This window comes from Protomyctophum parallelum, assembly GCF_964188405.1.
Source record: "Protomyctophum parallelum genome assembly, chromosome: 11".
NCBI classification, from domain to species: domain Eukaryota; kingdom Metazoa; phylum Chordata; class Actinopteri; order Myctophiformes; family Myctophidae; genus Protomyctophum; species Protomyctophum parallelum.
In genome coordinates, this window is record NC_139707.1 from 34,394,304 (window position 1) to 34,412,322 (window position 18,019).

At 43.2% G+C, this 18,019-nt stretch overlaps 1 protein-coding gene across 6 annotated transcripts in view; it reads right to left on the minus strand.

The window, feature by feature from the left end:
• The window catches only part of LOC310866655 (R3H domain-containing protein 1-like), a 67,053-nt gene that overhangs the window by 43,886 nt on the left and 5,148 nt on the right, over positions 1-18,019 (minus strand). For 4 of the 6 annotated variants that reach the window (XM_083776350.1, XM_083776348.1, XM_083776347.1 and 1 more), the window contains exons 3-7: positions 13,689-13,724; positions 12,951-13,043; positions 4,852-4,993; positions 3,892-3,970; positions 2,756-2,815 (exon numbers count right to left, since the gene is read on the minus strand). In XM_083776350.1, coding sequence (XP_083632476.1) covers positions 2,756-2,815; positions 3,892-3,970; positions 4,852-4,993; positions 12,951-13,043; positions 13,689-13,724 — 410 coding nt within the window. Of the gene's footprint in view, positions 1-2,755; positions 2,816-3,891; positions 3,973-4,772; positions 4,785-4,851; positions 4,994-12,950; positions 13,044-13,688; positions 13,725-18,019 lie in introns of those variants that run through there. The other 2 variants (XM_083776349.1, XM_083776352.1) reach the window with 2 other exon arrangements.

The following is an 18,019-nucleotide window of genomic DNA, read 5'->3' on the forward strand; positions in this document are numbered from 1 at the left end:
GGGATAAAGAGTGAGAGGAACAGAGGGAGACGGAGAGAGAGAGAGGGATAAAGAGTGAGAGGAACAGAGGGAGACGGAGAGAAAGAGAGGGATAAAGAGTGAGAGGAACAGAGAGAGACGGAGAGAGAGATAAAGAGTGAGAGGAACAGAGAGAGACGGAGAGAGAGAGAGGGATAAAGAGTGAGAGGAACAGAGGGAGACGGAGAGAGAGAGAGGGATAAAGAGTGAGAGGAACAGAGGGAGACGGAGAGAGAGAGAGGGATAAAGAGTGAGAGGAACAGAGAGACGACGAGAGAGAGAGAGAGGGATAAAGAGTGAGAGGAACAGAGAGAGACGGAGAGAGAGAGGGATAAAGAGTGAGAGGAACAGAGGGAGACGGAGAGAGAGAGAGGGATAAAGAGTGAGAGGAACAGAGAGAGACGGAGAGAGAGAGAGGGATAAAGAGTGAGAGGAACAGAGAGAGACGGAGAGAGAGAGAGAGAGATAAAGAGTGAGAGGAACAGAGGGAGACGGAGAGAGAGAGAGGGATAAAGAGTGAGAGGAACAGAGAGACGGAGAGAGAGAGGGATAAAGAGTGAGAGGAACAGAGGGAGACGGAGAGAGAGAGAGGGATAAAGAGTGAGAGGAACAGAGGGAGACGGAGAGAGAGAGAGAGGGATAAAGAGTGAGAGGAACAGAGAGAGACGGAGAGAGAGAGAGGGATAAAGAGTGAGAGGAACAGAGATAGACGGAGAGAGAGAGAGGGATAAAGAGTGAGAGGAACAGAGGGAGACGGAGAGAGAGAGGGATAAAGAGTGATATGAACAGAGAGAGACGGAGAGAGAGAGAGGGATAAAGAGTGAGAGGAACAGAGAGACGGAGAGAGAGAGAGAGAGAGGGATAAAGAGTGAGAGGAACAGAGAGAGGGATAAAGAGTGAGAGGAACAGAGAGAGACGGAGAGAGAGAGAGGGATAAAGAGTGAGAGGAACAGAGGGAGACGGAGAGAGAGAGAGGGATAAAGAGTGAGAGGAACAGAGAGAGACGGAGAGAGAGAGAGGGATAAAGAGTGAGAGGAACAGAGGGAGACGGAGAGAGAGAGAGAGGGGGATAAAGAGTGAGAGGAACAGAGAGAGACGGAGAGAGAGAGAGGGATAAAGAGTGAGAGGAACAGAGAGAGACGGAGAGAGAGAGGGATAAAGAGTGATAGGAACAGAGAGACGGAGAGAGAGAGAGGGATAAAGAGTGAGAGGAACAGAGAGAGACGGAGAGAGAGAGAGGGATAAAGAGTGAGAGGAACAGAGGGAGACGGAGAGAGAGAGAGGGATAAAGAGTGAGAGGAACAGAGAGAGACGGAGAGAGAGAGAGGGATAAAGAGTGAGAGGAACAGAGGGAGACGGAGAGAGAGAGAGAGGGATAAAGAGTGAGAGGAACAGAGGGAGACGGAGAGAGAGAGAGGGATAAAGAGTGAGAGGAACAGAGAGACGGAGAGAGAGAGAGAGAGGGATAAAGAGTGAGAGGAACAGAGAGAGACGGAGAGAGAGAGGGATAAAGAGTGAGAGGAACAGAGGGAGACGGAGAGAGAGAGAGGGATAAAGAGTGAGAGGAACAGAGAGAGACGGAGAGAGAGAGAGGGATAAAGAGTGAGAGGAACAGAGAGAGACGGAGAGAGAGAGGGATAAAGAGTGAGAGGAACAGAGGGAGACGGAGAGAGAGAGAGGGATAAAGAGTGAGAGGAACAGAGGGAGACGGAGAGAGAGAGAGAGGGATAAAGAGTGAGAGGAACAGAGAGAGACGGAGAGAGAGAGAGGGATAAAGAGTGAGAGGAACAGAGAGAGACGGAGAGAGAGAGAGGGATAAAGAGTGAGAGGAACAGAGGGAGACGGAGAGAGAGAGGGATAAAGAGTGATATGAACAGAGAGAGACGGAGAGAGAGAGAGGGATAAAGAGTGAGAGGAACAGAGAGACGGAGAGAGAGAGAGAGAGAGGGATAAAGAGTGAGAGGAACAGAGAGAGGGATAAAGAGTGAGAGGAACAGAGAGAGACGGAGAGAGAGAGAGGGATAAAGAGTGAGAGGAACAGAGGGAGACGGAGAGAGAGAGAGGGATAAAGAGTGAGAGGAACAGAGAGAGACGGAGAGAGAGAGAGGGATAAAGAGTGAGAGGAACAGAGGGAGACGGAGAGAGAGAGAGAGAGGGATAAAGAGTGAGAGGAACAGAGAGAGACGGAGAGAGAGAGAGGGATAAAGAGTGAGAGGAACAGAGAGAGACGGAGAGAGAGAGAGGGATAAAGAGTGATAGGAACAGAGAGAGACGGAGAGAGAGAGAGGGATAAAGAGTGAGAGGAACATAGAGAGACGGAGAGAGAGAGAGGGATAAAGAGTGAGAGGAACAGAGGGAGACGGAGAGAGAGAGAGGGATAAAGAGTGAGAGGAACAGAGAGAGACGGAGAGAGAGAGAGGGATAAAGAGTAAGAGGGACAGAGAGAAAGAAAGAGAAAGAGAGAGAGAGTGAGAGAGAGTGTGTGAGAGGGCAGAGGAAACAAATCAATAATTCAGCAGGGACCAAGGAGGGACAATTAGAAACACGTTTTTTTTATTAAACAGCGCTGTTCGAACATAGCCCCGGAGTCAAATCTCATTAGCACTCCCCGGGGCGACGTGTGGAACCATCATAGGGAAAATTATGCAGACTTTAATAGAAATGACAAGGGACGGCTTATTGGCTTGAAACGTAAACCCCAAAAGCATTAAGTGGGCCAAAGGGAGCGTGCACTCACTCGTTGTTACTGATAAAGTCGAGGATGTCCTGTTCCAGTTTCAGCATCATCATTCTGTCCCTGTGAATGTCACAAAAAGAATGCGCTTACAGTAGGTCTTCATCATCATGGCAATGTCAAGAGTTTTAAAAATGTAACCTTTTGGAGAGCAGGTCTTTTTATAGAACAGCTGAATATGGCCCGACACGAGGAAAAGATAAAAGAGGTGACACTAAGGGTTGTCATCATGATCAGGACTTTTTAGCTGATAGTTATTTGTCATGATTATTTGCGATTAAAGCAATAATAATAAGCAATAATATGTCAATATTTGAATGACTTTTTTTTTTTTTTTTCAGACACAGCCAGGAATGGGTTTGCCTGTCTGCTTCCTGATTGGTTAGTCATTGCGACCGGGTTTTTTTTCGACCAATGACAAAGCTTCTAGGTACATCTTTGAATGCAGATTGCGGCCCCCTAGATGGGTCAGAGACAAAAAAAAATTTGGGAGCGTTTTACCCATTGCTGGCTGTGCGAATAAAAAAGAAAAAAAAATTAAGTCATTCAAGTTTTACATATTGCTTATAGCAGTTTAGGACTTTTTTTTTTTTTTTTTTGGCATTAAACACTGGAATTTATACAAATCAAAAATTGCATTTTCGTTTGCCTTTCAGACTTTCTAAACTTTCAATATAGTATGGCCAAAACAGTCCGTGCATTTAATAATTATAGCTGATCTACAAGCTCACGACACAAGAGCTTGTGGGTCTGCTACAGTATATTCACCATTCCCCCCCCCCCCCCCCCCCAACACATTGTGTGGCGTCGGGTTTGTGTCATTTAAAAGAACATTTAAAAATAGTGAACATAAGCCGATCTACAAGCTCACGACACCTCGCGATGTGAGGCCTTGTGTGCTTGTAGATCTGCTATTTTCACTACTTCTGTGCGACAGACTTCGAGTGATGAAGTAAGGCATTAAATTACGAAAAAAAAAACATTTGAAACTTGGGACAAACAATGTTTCAGCCTATTATGTAATCATGGTGACAGGTGTGTGTGTGTGTGTGTGTGTGTGTGTGTGTGTGTGTGTGTGTGTGTGTGTGTGTGTGTGTGTGTGTGTGTGTGTGCGCGCGCGTGCGTGCGTGTCAACACACCTGGGGTTGTTCTTCAGCGTGTTTACTAAGAACTCGTGGAGATCTATCCCAGTAGAGTCTGTGTATTCCTGACTGGAATCTGAGGACAAGGACAAAACAAGTTGAAGGACGAGGAAAAACAAACTTCAACATCATTAAAATCTTATTTTAATGATTAAATGATTAAATCTTATTAAAATCTTATTTTAAGGATGTTTGGGAGACAAGAAACACTTTCCTGGAGGTTTTTTATGTGGGGAATTGTTGTTGTTGTTAATATTTTAGTATTTCCAAGTGTCTCTGAAGTCATGGACACTGGGCTCACTTACTTCCTGGACCACATGTCTCAGGCCTCGTACACACAGAAAGAACAACTGTGCTGTGCTCTGCCTGTGTTTCATGGCTTCGTACACACATAAAGAACAACTGTGCTGTGCTCTGCCTGTGTTTCATGGCCGCCCGGATGCTTTTCCAATGGAAGTCATGTGGTTTGACCAAACACTTGTGATTGATTGCCCCCCCCTCCCCCCATCACACACACAACTGTTTGGTCAAACCATGTGACTTCCATTGGAAAAGCATTGAGGCGGCCATGAAACACGCTTCAGCACAGAGCATGTTCGATTGATATGTCCAGTAAGACAGCCCTCTGTCCCCTGTCCACGAGGAGCAGTGCAGCTAAGCATTATGGGAATTGAAGTCCAGCAATGAAGTGAGACCAGTGTCCATGAGGGACAATTTGAAATTCCAAAATATCTAAAAACACATTATTACCCACATAAAGGAAAGTGTTTCTTGTCTCCCAAACATCATTCAAATAAGAAGGGGTGAAGTGTCCCTTTAAGTATTTCACGTCTTAACGAATTTAACCTCATAATTTGGGTCCTCCAGGAGTCTATACCCGGGATAACATCTTCCTGGGCATTATGTCTATGTCCCTAACCCTACATCAGGCCTAAATGGGTTAAACAAAAGGCCCACCTCGGGATAACATCTTCCTGGGCATTCTGTCGGTCTTCTCCAGCTTGTCGCTGCTCTTCTCCTTGTCTTCCTCATTCTTGTTCGCCGTTGGTGGCTCCTCTTTGTCAAACGATTGGGTTTGGAGTTGGATCCGAATTTCATCCTGCAAGAAGAGCAACAGTAAAAAAAAAACTGTTATTGCATTCTGCGACCCGACCAAGGTTCAAATGTAGCTTTTTTTTATCCCAAATTGGCATTAATAACAATTCTATTTATTTTCCTAATTGCTAAATCAATGTCAGGTAATTGATGAAGACGTGGAACTTTGAAAAGCCAACATGACAACCTCTGGTAGAGATAGTGTCGAAGTGTCCTTGAGCAAGACACTGAACCCCTAATTGCTCCTGATGTGCAGGTTGGTGCCTTGCATGGTTTCCGCCATCGGTGTATGAATGTGTGTGTGAATGGGTGAATGTAATGCACAAGCTATGTAAAGCGCCTTGGATAAGGAAAGGCGCTATATAAATGCACCATTTACCATTTATCTGCGTGTCAACACAGCACAGACTGTACGATCCATCACCATGACCCAAGAGTGTCTCTCTCTCTAAGATGGCCGCCTCCTCCTCCTCCACCTCTTTACTCGCTTGTTGTTTATATTCACACCACTCTAACCATAATGGCTAAAGAGCCAGAGGGGCTTTCAGGGTGGAGGAGGACGTGGTGTGAATTATTACCGGGGGCAATGGGGGGGTTGTTTGAGGAAAAACAAACTGAGAAACGGATGGAATAATAAAGAAATAACAGCCTCAGTGGAATGAATGGCCTCAGGGATGCAGGTTGGGGTTCAGGGGAGAATAAAAACAACAACAACCGCAACAGTTTATTTACTTCTCTGGAGCCACTTAAGAGCTGTACTGTGTCTAATGCACCTGAAATCAGAACAAACTACTTTAACCCCCCCCCAGTTTATTAGACGTCTATTAAAGAGAGGGTAATATTATTTATTTGCTAAACTGTTGACACAAGTCTCTCAGAAAATCCTTAACTCATCGATTGCGCAAAACGCTCTAAAGCGTTTTATTAATCTCGAGCGCCGTCTGCGCATCACGCTCTAAAGCGTTTTATTGGTGTTTTTACTGTATACTGTACATCAACTTCTCTGACGCCCGGACAACACATAATGTAACACCGATCATCTCCAGAAAGATCCGCTATGAGATCCGGGAGTTTAAAGCCCCCCACCTCCTGAAAAGAGGCCTGGTCTAACCACATTCCAGGCATGCCGTATCCATTACGACGTACTGGGGAGGCGGCATCGCCGTCCTGCACACGGCATAGACCAACGCAGATCAGGGGATCTAAAATGGAGCTACCCATTTTCTAGTGTGTGTGAAATTTGTGAATACACTCGATTACCCTTCCCCTCCTGTTTCTACATGGTTTCTCCCGAGGCATCTCTCCATCGCATTACAGTTTCTTCCCCCCCCCCCCCACTCATTCACACAGATCCACTCGACACAGCCCTCTCTAATTCTTTCCAACGACAACTCACCGGTCTGCCGCCTCATTCTCGGAAATATAAACCCGTATATAAACCAAGAATAATCTCCAACGGTCGATCGCCATTTCACGCACACGGACAGGTATACGCGAAACGAATGACGTATTCTCGAAGGACCGCCATAGGAGAAGCAGTATACATCTGACCAACTGTCTTTTTTTCGCCGTCGCGTCAGCCATGTTTGGACAAAGAAGCAGTATACTAGGCTAGCAGATATCACACCGTGGAAAACCCCCCCCACACTGCGAGTTGCGATCGATCGTTTTGCAGTTTGCAATGCTACTCTCATTCTCGGAAAAAAGATTCTCGGCAGTTGATCACCATAATCGCCATAGCGCCTTCGCCAGCCAATTGCAGTGATAAGGCGTCTGGGACGTAATCGACCCGTTTGTAATGGATAACTAATACAATCCTAAGCTGCGGAAGCCATCGTGTTGTCTGTCATTTTGTCGAAATCACAGCCAGCCGGGCTACGCTTATCGCTCCTGTGGTTCATGTCCAGACATGTCGTGGAACCCCCCCCCCCCACTGCGAGTTGAGTCGCTCCTGTGGTTCATGTCCAGACATGTCAACCTCTCAAGTCACTGTTATGCTATCAAACGATCTGTTGATTTTGTTTACTGAGACAATGATCACATATGTGCATAGAATCATCATCATCATGACGTTATCATGACAGGCAGATATAAACATAAATAAATTATCATATACATACTACACACTGAATGAAAGCCCTAAATGTCTAATTTTAGGAGGAAAACAAATAAAATACACATATCCCATATACTGTTTGTCAATACTAGACTATTGAATCCATTTCATTTATAAAATTCTCTTTTTCAGAGAGAACTTTAGCCCATTCTGACCTGAGATCAGATTCATACGAGGTTTCCACTGGACACACACTGGTCTGATTAGAGAAAGCATGGACCTATAGAACTATTATTCACAAAATAAGGCATATAGCGACATGTACATACTATATACCGTATGAAACAGAAGACTCTCTGCTTTCATAAGAAAAAAACTAATACTGTAATAATAATAAAAATCACACCCATGTGAAGTGAGCAGTGCAATGTTGTGAAGTGAGCAGTGCAACATTGCACTGCTCACTTCACAGGGGTGTGATTTTCATTATTATTACAGTAGAAGTATTTTTCTTATGAAAGCAGAGAGTCTTCTGTTTCATACGGTATATAGTATGTATAGGCCTTATTTTGTGAATATTTAGTTGTCAGTTCCTTGTCTTGTCTAAAATACTCTGAGGATTTCAGAAAATGCATGGACCTGAAGAACCATTATTCACAAAATAAGGCCTATAGCGACATGTACATACTATATACCGTATGAAACAGAAGACTCTCTGCTTTCATAAGAAAAATACTTCTACTGTAATAATAATAAAAATCACACCCATGTGAAGTGAGCAGTGCAATGTTGTGCAACATTGCACTGCTCACTTCACAGGGGTGTGATTTGTATTATTATTACAGTAGAAGTATTTTTCTTATGAAAGCAGAGAGTCTTCTGTTTCATACGGTATATAGTATGTACATGTCGCTATAGGCCTTATTTTGTGAATAATGGTTCTTCAGGTCCATGCATTTTCTGAAATCCTCTCTGGTGGGCGCAAGCTGCATTCAACAGCCAATTACTGACAAACTATACATGGGACCATGTGTATTTGTTTTCCTCCTAAAAGTAGACATTCAGGGCTTTCATTCAGTGTGTAGTATGTATATGATATTATTTGTGTTCATTTTTATATCTGTCTGTCAATGTCTGTCAACTTCAACCTTCCATATCTCTGCTGTTTTTTCAAAAGAGCAGCGTGCAGTGAAAAGCAGGTTTTAGAAAAAGGTCAATATCTCCAGAATGGAAGATGGTAGAATCATTTTTTTTTTTTTTAATTGAAGTGGACTAGTTTGGCTTCCTTTTGATTTATGCAATGTGCGATGTGCTATAAGAGGCCCCTCGCTGTGGGCCCCTAAAAAGTTAAAAAGTCCAATGTTAATCGCTTAGCAGAAGCAATCCTGAGTAGAATTTCAACAGTTAGCAATCAATGTGTTAAGTATGTCAACTATATATAAAACATTTTTTGGGGAGGAGCCACATTTGATATTTTTTATCAACTGAAATGATCGCCATTCGCCATTTTGGAGAAATAAACTTCGGGTTGCCTGAAGACGTGCAACGCAGCGTCATCAAGGGAGGTTGAAATCTTGTCTCGGTGGAATGCTAACTCGACACGCCCATCGACTGCCAGGATGCCGGGCGGCGGGCGCACACTACACTACAGTATGCAGCAACATTATGTGGACGAAAGCAGCTTGTTATTCTAATAACAAGCACAAATAATAAAGATTAGCCAGGAGAAGAAAGTCTTCCTTACACAAGGGCCACCGATTCCTGTAACTGTCCAGACTCCAGCCACCAGCGGGACTGTTTCACGTGCAAGTAAACTTTGCTAGTATTAGCTGTTGCCAACTTGGCTATGCTAACCAGCCGATACATGGTGGAGCATCGCACGTTATGCGATTGCATCGGTTTGATAATAATTTATTCTATGCAGCGTTCCTTTTACATGTCTATCAGGCTACTGTAAGTGTGTATTTACTGTAAGAATTGAATAATCAAAAGGGAATATTGTGGTAGGGACGGGGGCATTCGTGTATGATAACATGCATTCATTCAACCCAAACATGGAAGCTAAATAGCCTCCAAGTATTTTTCTTTTGCATAAATGAAATTAATATTTAGTGGGATATATTCCAGTCCGTAACAGTGGGCTAGTCTACCGTTCTAATCAAGTCTTTTGTCATTTAGGGGGACATTGCCTGTGTCATGAACGCCGCCACCATGGTCCAGACTCCAGAGCTCTGTGGATTCCGGGGAGACTGCAGAATATTGTCCGTCATATATATTTTTGTATTGTAAATAAAAGTGATACTTCATTTTGTTGCAATATCAATTGAAGCTGAGCATTGAGTAATGTACATTTATCTACTTGAAGAGGTATGCGTATGCCTACATAACTATAAATGCCTATATGAATATAATAATGTATATGACATTCTACGATGTTGAGAATCACTGCCAGACATTTCAAGCTAGCCTATTCCTTGCATAATTATAGTCTAGGTCTTCTATTTCTACTACTGTACATCATAAATCATGTTGTAGCCTATAGCTAAATATTTTAACTGCGTTGATAGAATGGTTAGAATTGTATGATAAATTGATAACATTAGGAACGCAGCCAGTTGGTATCATCTGATGAAAAAGGACACGCGGAGGAGTGGACTTCATTGCACTTCAATGGAGCAGACAAACAAAAGGAACGATGTGTTGGTTGGTGGTGGTACTGGTTGGTGAACTTTTATCAGCTAAAAGTAGTTATGTTTGCAGAAATTGACTGAATTAACAGTATGCCTATACAATACTCCCACCCCCGCAATTATACTGTATATAATGTATAATCTCTACGGCCCTACGAGTCAACATGCAGTCTGTCTAGAGAGACTATGGCTCGCCACTGTCGCCAGCTTTCAATCTGCTTTTGCAATTCATATCCGACGTAATGATATTCGGTCTTGGTTCAAATTATACCTTGGAACCAAGAGTAGGTATAATTTGAACCAATACCGACGCATGTATACGGTAAAAGATGGGAACGTTGATATTATTAAGCAAGCACATGTGACTGCAATATATAAAAGTTTTCATGTCAAGGACCCCCAAATTGACACTAATCAGCCCGCGGACCCCCATTTGAAGATGCCAATAATGTCAGGGACCACCATAGGCTACGAGAAGATGTTTACGGCTCTAGCAGTGATTCTCAACCCGTTTTTTCAAGGACCCCAGTTTGACATGCATTAGTCTACGGCATTTCTACCTCTGAGACCCCGATTTATAGTGTAAAATCGATGTTAATTTAAGTCAGTGTACAAATGGAACCAAACGGACCGTTTGGTTCCATGTGTAGAATAGAAGTGTAGCACTAAGAAAACGAGGTGTAAAGCATGGGTGCATGTATCTGCAAACATTCACATTAAAATAGCAGATTAATTTATTCTTTGTCCAGAAAAATACAATCCCGTCAGCCAAGGTGGCCGGCCCAATACGCCCAGCAGAATAAACCCTCATATTATTTTAATAGCCTTATAGCCTACTGATTTATGCATACTCGAAATTACTCACAATCTTTCATTTATGTCTCGAAAACCTCGGACAAAAAGTGCTTGGTTTAATTGATTTAATTAATTAAGTGTGTATTAACCGTTTGCAGAATGGGTACATTTAACATGAAAGCACAACTCAATACAATTACTGTGGAGTGGACGACACACTGATAAAGCATTATACTTGTTTACAACAGGATCCACGTTTAAATGTTATGTTTTATGTTATTAAAGTCTTTCTTCTAATTATCAACTTTCCCTCATGAATATGCTTCATGTCCCGTATTAATCCTATGTTGTCATCATTTGTCTAGAAAAAAACCCTCCATAATAATCATGCCAAGTCACCCTGCTTATAGCCTACTAGTACCCACAGAGAAGCACTCATTCTGGGATAGCTGCCTCTCAGTGGCCCGCTGTAACCAGCCTGGAGAAGAGTTAAGACATGGCCCTCGCAACTAGCCACCGACGCTAGCCCTGTTTCACTATGAATATTGCAAAAACGGTCTGCTCAATTATTAAGAAAACACAACGTGTGAGAGCCGAAATATCCCCGGTCATGGTCGTTAACAAAGTTATATATTTACTCCCTTAGTAGAGTGTTTAATATGGTAATTCCCACAGCCACTTTTCAATGTAATCCTATGGGGGCCCGACAATAACCCCCCTTGATGACGCGCCATATTGACTCGTGACTTTCCGAGGTGAATGGGCGGTGCTTCGGGAGTTGTAACCTCCTTCTGACAGCTCCCAAAGTACACACAATGACACTATAGTTGTATTGACCCTTGTGTTCACAATTATTACACAATTAAATTGGGGAAAGTAGTGCCAAACATGTTACCTACTCTTTAAAACACATTCAGTAGCGGCTTAGCAGGGGAGCCATGAGAAAGCCCATACGCATCAAGAGTGCTGGGCTTAAAGCTTTCCGTCCAAACCGATGCAGACAAAGACCCTACGAGGGTTGGAAGGGTGCAGGGGGGAGGCACTGGGATTGAATAAGTCTTCCATTCAAAAAAGAAAAGAAAAAAAAAAGTCTTTGATTTGAAATAAAAAGAAAAATGTGGAGGAGAAAAAAAGCCTCATAATAAATGCTTTTCAGAGTCAATACAAAAGTAGGAAGAGAGCAGAACACAAGTACACAACATGAAGAGTGGGACGACTGGGGAGCAGGGATTTGTTTTTTTATTCTCCCCAGTCTCTGGGGAAGTGGTTTGCAACGGATGATTTATACGTTTAGTTTGCGTGACATGATGTACAAGCGCATAAATCCTGCATAATGTTTACGTTGGAAGGCATGGTGCGCTCATCGCCGCTCGCCAAGAGAAAAGCAGCGTGGGTTCTGAGTTTTGCAGCTTTGCTAACAGAGCGTTAGTGCTGCCGTTGGCGTGTTATCCAAGGTAGCACTGAAGAGAAGAAGGCAGGAGGCACTAGGCAGCTCACAGTGAAGTTAACAGAGCTTTAGTGCTGCTGTTGGCGTGTTATCCAAGGTAGCACTGAAGAGAAGGAGGCAGGAGGCACTAGGCAGCTCACAGTGAAAGTTAAGTACATTTTGCTACCGGTTACAGCAAAGCACTCAATTTAATCCATTCTGAACGGGAACCCCCTGTTGGTATTTTAAGCATTATGTTATACTTTAGCTATTGAATTATGGTTATTTGGCCTGTCTATATTTATGTCTTTGTTACAATTTGAGTCTCCATTTGCATGTAATTCTAGTTTTACAGAGCTCTACAGAGACTAAATTGCAGATCAATTGTAAGATATTTTTTGGGGGAAAAACCCACAAAAAAAAAGAAAAAAAAAGAAGAAGAAAAACAGGAAAAAGCAAATGGAATTCAACTTGCTCAAGGATGAAATAAACAGCTGGTGAAAGAGGGGAATAACATAACGTACTGTATGCATCTTTCTTTTGGCCATTTGGGCATGACTAATGACTATGTATTGAAATGACAGTTGAGACACCAGAGCATGGGTTAGAGGTGGTGGTGGTGGTGCCGACTGTTGGGAGAACAGGAGGGATGGGTTAGGTTTGTATGGAGGTGGTGGTGGTGGTGGTGGTGACTGTTGGAAGAACAGGAGGGATGGGTTAGGTTTGTGTGTTGGAGGTGGTGTTGGTGGAGGTGGTGGTGGTGACTGTTGGAAGAACAGGAGGGATGGGTTAGGTTTGTGTGTTGGAGGTGGTGGTGGTGGTGACTGTTGGAAGAACAGGAGGGATGGGTTAGGTTTGTGTGTTGGAGGTGGTGGTGGTGGTGACTGTTGGAAGAACAGGAGGGATGGGTTAGGTTTGTGTGTTGGAGGTGGAGGTGGTGTTGCCGACTGTTGGAACAACAGGGGGGGGGGGGGGGAGTGGGTTTTCTTTTTACCTGATGTCCTCGTGGTAGATCAGAGGTACTAGGGGGAGGACAGGACTCTTCGCAAACAGCCAGGCTCCGAACTAACTTAAACTTTGAGTTAGACTGGGGGGAGGAGGGGAGAGTGGTGATGGTTAAGAAGAAGAAGTCAGAATGGGACAGAGATTTGTTACAACACCACAAACCAAAGTGCTATGGATGGACGCAACAAGACGAGCAAAAAATAAAAATAAAAAGTAAAACAAAAAGATAAAAACTCATGTTCCCATGCAATGCAGGCCAAAAAGAAAAGATTACACACTAGCAATGTACTTGGTCTTAACCCATTTTGACCTGAGATCAGATTCTAAAAATGTCTTCTACATCCTGACAGTTTTCTGAAAAAGCTATGTTTCTATGTCAGTCGTTCTTCGATTTAAAAAAAGAATAGCAGACCTACAAGCTTGTAGATCTATTTTTCAATAGCTAAAGCATAACATAATGCTAACACCAAAAGGGGTTCCGGCCCAAAATGGGTTAATTAATTTATTTATTTTTTCAAGACTACATCATGCTCTCAGTCATCAATGTGGCACATTTTGGAGTAAAACAAAAAAAAAGTTAATGATGTCACTGCAAAGGTGTGAACAAGTGATGGATCTGAACATCTCTGACAGCAACGTGCAGACAAGCAGAAACACCCTTAACAACCAGCACCCAACATTTGATGCAAAACCACTTTGTTACAGACATGCCTCTTGCACACTGTACCTTGGCCCGTTTTCCTGACTGCCCGGGCGCTTGCCGCTGTACGATAGGCAATGAGACAGAGGCGAGACATGAGTTCAGCATTGTGTGTGCATGGGGTCCAAGTAGAGATGTATACCCGAGACTACTGATAACACGTTCACTTCCCCGATAGAGCGTCGCTGTCCCGCCACCTTTCATGACGACGCCAGGCCCAGGAAATAGTTCCCAATGCATTTTTCCCATAGACATTTAAAGACCTTTTAAGCGTCATACAAAGCCAACTCTTGTCGTGACAATTCATGACAACAAACACAATATTTCGGACCAAACAAATAATTACAAAGAAGAAAAACAAACAAACCTGTCGTTTTCTTCTTCTTTCTAATTATTTGTTCAGCCCCGAAAAATTGTGTTTGTTGTCATGATTTGTCACGACAAGAGTTGGCTTTGTCCGTGGTGTAAACGTTTTTAAATAAATACTTTCTGAAAAGTCTATGAGGAAAATGAACGGGGATTTATTTTCCGGGTCTCTCAAGGGGGCGGGGCTGGGACGCTCTATAGCAGTGTGTAAAGAAAGTCTAGGATAGTGGTGCGCAAAGTAGTGTCCAGGAACCCTCAGGGTTCCAAACGGCCCCTGGGGGTCCATGAAATTCTAAAGGTTTGAGGACTACTGATCTAGGAATTAAATTCCATTAATAAGAGTTAAAGTGCAGCTACAATTTAGTCAAATAAAAATGTAAACAGTACACAAGAGTATAAAACAGTTATAAAAACCAAAATGGAAGCATTCAAAATATTGTGAATAAAAAAGTGAAATGTCATCATGATAAATTACGTGGCATCGGATCAGCACACACGCCGATAACTACAGCAGCATTTTAGGCAGATCTTTCGGGAAACAGATCGGAAATAACTCCAGGCACAACAATGTCTTCAATACCTTGACGGGCAGCGACTAAGTGAAACGATACATCCCTAAAGGTCCCATTCAGGTCACATACTTTCATTCAGGTCCACATACTTTCATTCAGGTCCACATACTTTCATTCAGGTCCACATACTTTCATTCAGGTCCACATAACAAAAACAGAAAAATACAAATAAAGGCCGCTCCACTAAATATGTTTTGCTGACAAGCACTTAACCCATTTTGACCTGAGATCAGATTAAAAAAATGTCTTCTACATCGATTTTTCAAATTATGAAAATGAATAATCGATAATCGTTTTTTTGTTCTTTTTTTTTTTTTTTTTTTTTTTTAATGAAAATCTGTTGGAAAGGCAATATTGTCATCCAAACAGGACAGGGCTATAGGCCTACCAAAGTGTGCCTGGGATGTGTCTGTGTAGCTGCATGAGAGGAGTGTGAGTGAAGATTGATTCCAATCAATATACAGGTTTGGAGGATTTAGCAGGTGTTGGGAATTTACCTAATCAGGCCTAGGCTGGGGTTGCTATGGTGATCAATTGGATCAACAGTGGTCCAGGGACCACCAGTGGTCCCATTTAAAAGATGGAGTTAGTAACCAAATGGACCCTTATTAACTCTCAAGAGTTACAATTATTGTTAATCAACTACATATGGGGCTCCCAAACTTTTTTGACTTAGGTACCCCTTGGGGGGAAGATTTTTTTTATTTGTAGGGTTCATTAAAAAAAAAAAAAAAAAAAAAGGTAAAAAAAAAAAAAAAAAAAAAAAAGTTAAACCCCCCCCCCCCCCCAAAAAACGATTAATCGATTAATCGTTAATATTGAATTATACAAATCGATTTTCATTTTGGACACATTTACACATCCCTACTGTCGGATAAAGAAGATTTCAACAACGATTTGATTTTGATCAACAGAGCAGTAGTTTGACTTATTTTTTTAAAGTATTTCAGTATAAAAATCTAGTCTTGGTTTCCAATATCAACTTGCAACACTCTCAGGGGGAAAAGGATCCCCTTCTATCCTATCTAGAACTTGTTGCTGTACACAAGTTAACCTCAAATTGTGTCCCATGTCGGTAGCATTGAAAGACTCGACATCCGACACTGCAGACTGAAGCTGAGACTTGAGACTAGAGCTGCATCATCTGTGTCTGCAAGCATGCAACCTATCAGTGTTGTTTTTCGTCGACTAAAACTAAGACGAAAAATGTCCGTCGACTACCTTTTTTCACTGACGAAAACTAAATGAAAAAGTAAGCCATGATGACTAAAACTAAGACTAAATGTGTTGACAATTTCGTCAACAGATACAGACTATAGACTAAAATGTTAGGAAGGGACTAGTGGGGGGGCACGGTGGCACAGTTGGTAGTGCTGTCGCCTCACAGCTAGAAGGTCCTGGGTTCGATTCCCGCTCGGGGCGCTGTGGGTGCTGGCGGCGTGTTTCCTCCTCCGCGTCATCAGTGCCCATACCCGAAGGCGGGGTTGGCGAAAGGGCCTTTCTTTTTTTTTTATATATTTTTTATCCCACGATTTTGTAACCTATTTTTCACCCCTGTGTCAATCATCTAATGTGATCCTGGGCTCTACACACCCTCCGCCAACCTGGGGAGAGCAACAGACTTAACTCATGCTTCCTTCATGCTTGAGTGTCCAAGTTGCTCCTTTACACCTGACAGGGGGGAGTTTCCCTGGTTGGACGTAGCGCGTGGAAGGAACACGTTATTCCTGGCTGGCCAGGGGGAGGCAGTTTAGAGACCAGGATTACTGCATGTTTTTGTGAGGGTATCTACCCTAGGGGACACGGGGAGAACATGCAAACTCCACACAGGGCCTTTCTGTGTGGAGTAAAAACATGCAGTAATCCTGGTCTCTAAACTGCCTCCCCCTGGACAGCCGGGGCACCTGATGGAGGGGAAAGGAACTGGTTGGAATAACGTGTTCCTTCCCCGCGCTACGTCCAACCAGGGAAACTCCCCCCTGTCAGGTGTAAAGGAGCAACTTGGACACTCAAGCATGAAGGAAGCATGAGTTAAGTCCGTTGCTCTCCCCAGGTTGGCGGAGGGTGTGTAGAGCCCAGGATCACATTAGATGATTGACACAGGGGTTACAAAAATCGTGGGATAAAAAATATATTAAAAAAGAAAGAAAAAGGAAGGGACTAGTGGACAAGAGATCCAGTATAAGTCATTTTACACTTGGTTGCATGCTGAAAATAGCAGATCTACAAGCTGCGATGTGATGCGAGCTTGTAGATGGGCTATTTTCAGCAAGTGTAAAATCAGTCATATGACGGCATCAAGGCCTGCCAAAATACATTTTAGTCGACTAAATCAACTGTAGATTTAGTCGACTAAAATCTCATGACATTTAGTCGACTAAAACTAGACTCGGTCACCTCTGGTCTCTAGGCGGGTTTTCTTTTTGACCTTTACACCTCAATAACTTCTGACAGATACTGCGGGGTGCCAAACCATTCAGTGATTTAAAAACTAACACATACAACTTTAAAATCAATTTGGAAGCGCACTCAGGGAGCCAGTGAAGTGATGTCAGAACGGGTGTGATGTGGTGTCACACCTGCGAGTTCCTGTTAGGACGCGTGCCGCGGCATTTTGGACTCACTGAAGCGGGGAAATGGAGTTTAAATGGAGTTTAAAATTATTAACCCATTTTGGACAGAGGTCGATGGAAAAAAAGGCTTCTAAATGCTGAGTTTTCTGAAAAACCCATGTTTCTGTGTCAGTGGTACTCAACCTTTTTCATGTCAAGGACCCCCAGAATTATCTCTATTGGGCCACGGACCCCCATCTCAACATATGTAGTTCCAGGGACCCCCCAGAAGCAAATATTTTAGTTAAAAATGTTCGCTCTGAAATATATTCAATGATATATTCATTTTAACGACTTTTCAAAAATAGCAGTTTCCGCTGGCCATCCGATCCCACTACGTTGTCATGCAGCAGAACCGCTTCAGAACCTCCAAAGTGTAGGAGACAGACGGATGGATGCGAAGACGTTTGTTCTGCTTCCCATAGACCCAAGGAGTGACATCGAAGAAGTCGGTGGATAAGCCGGGATTTCAAGACAGAGATTTATGTGCTTTCCCCTCCTTGCGCTTGGCTCTCACAAGCGGAGTGGAGGAGGAGGACTGACTGACTGACTGCTGGCTGCAGCCTGTGCTCCCTCTGGCGTTCTGACTGCCACGGTATTGGACCGGGCTCTTAACCCATTCTGGACGGGAACCCCTTTTGGTGTTTGAAGCGTTACGTTATACTTTAGCCGTTGAAAAATAGCAGATCTACAAGATTGAGATGGGGGTTCCGTGGCCCAATAGAGACAAGTAAGACGCGCAAACGCGGGAAGCAAACGCAGCTCGTAAATTGCAATAACAACAATTAGAATAAATTACTTACATTTT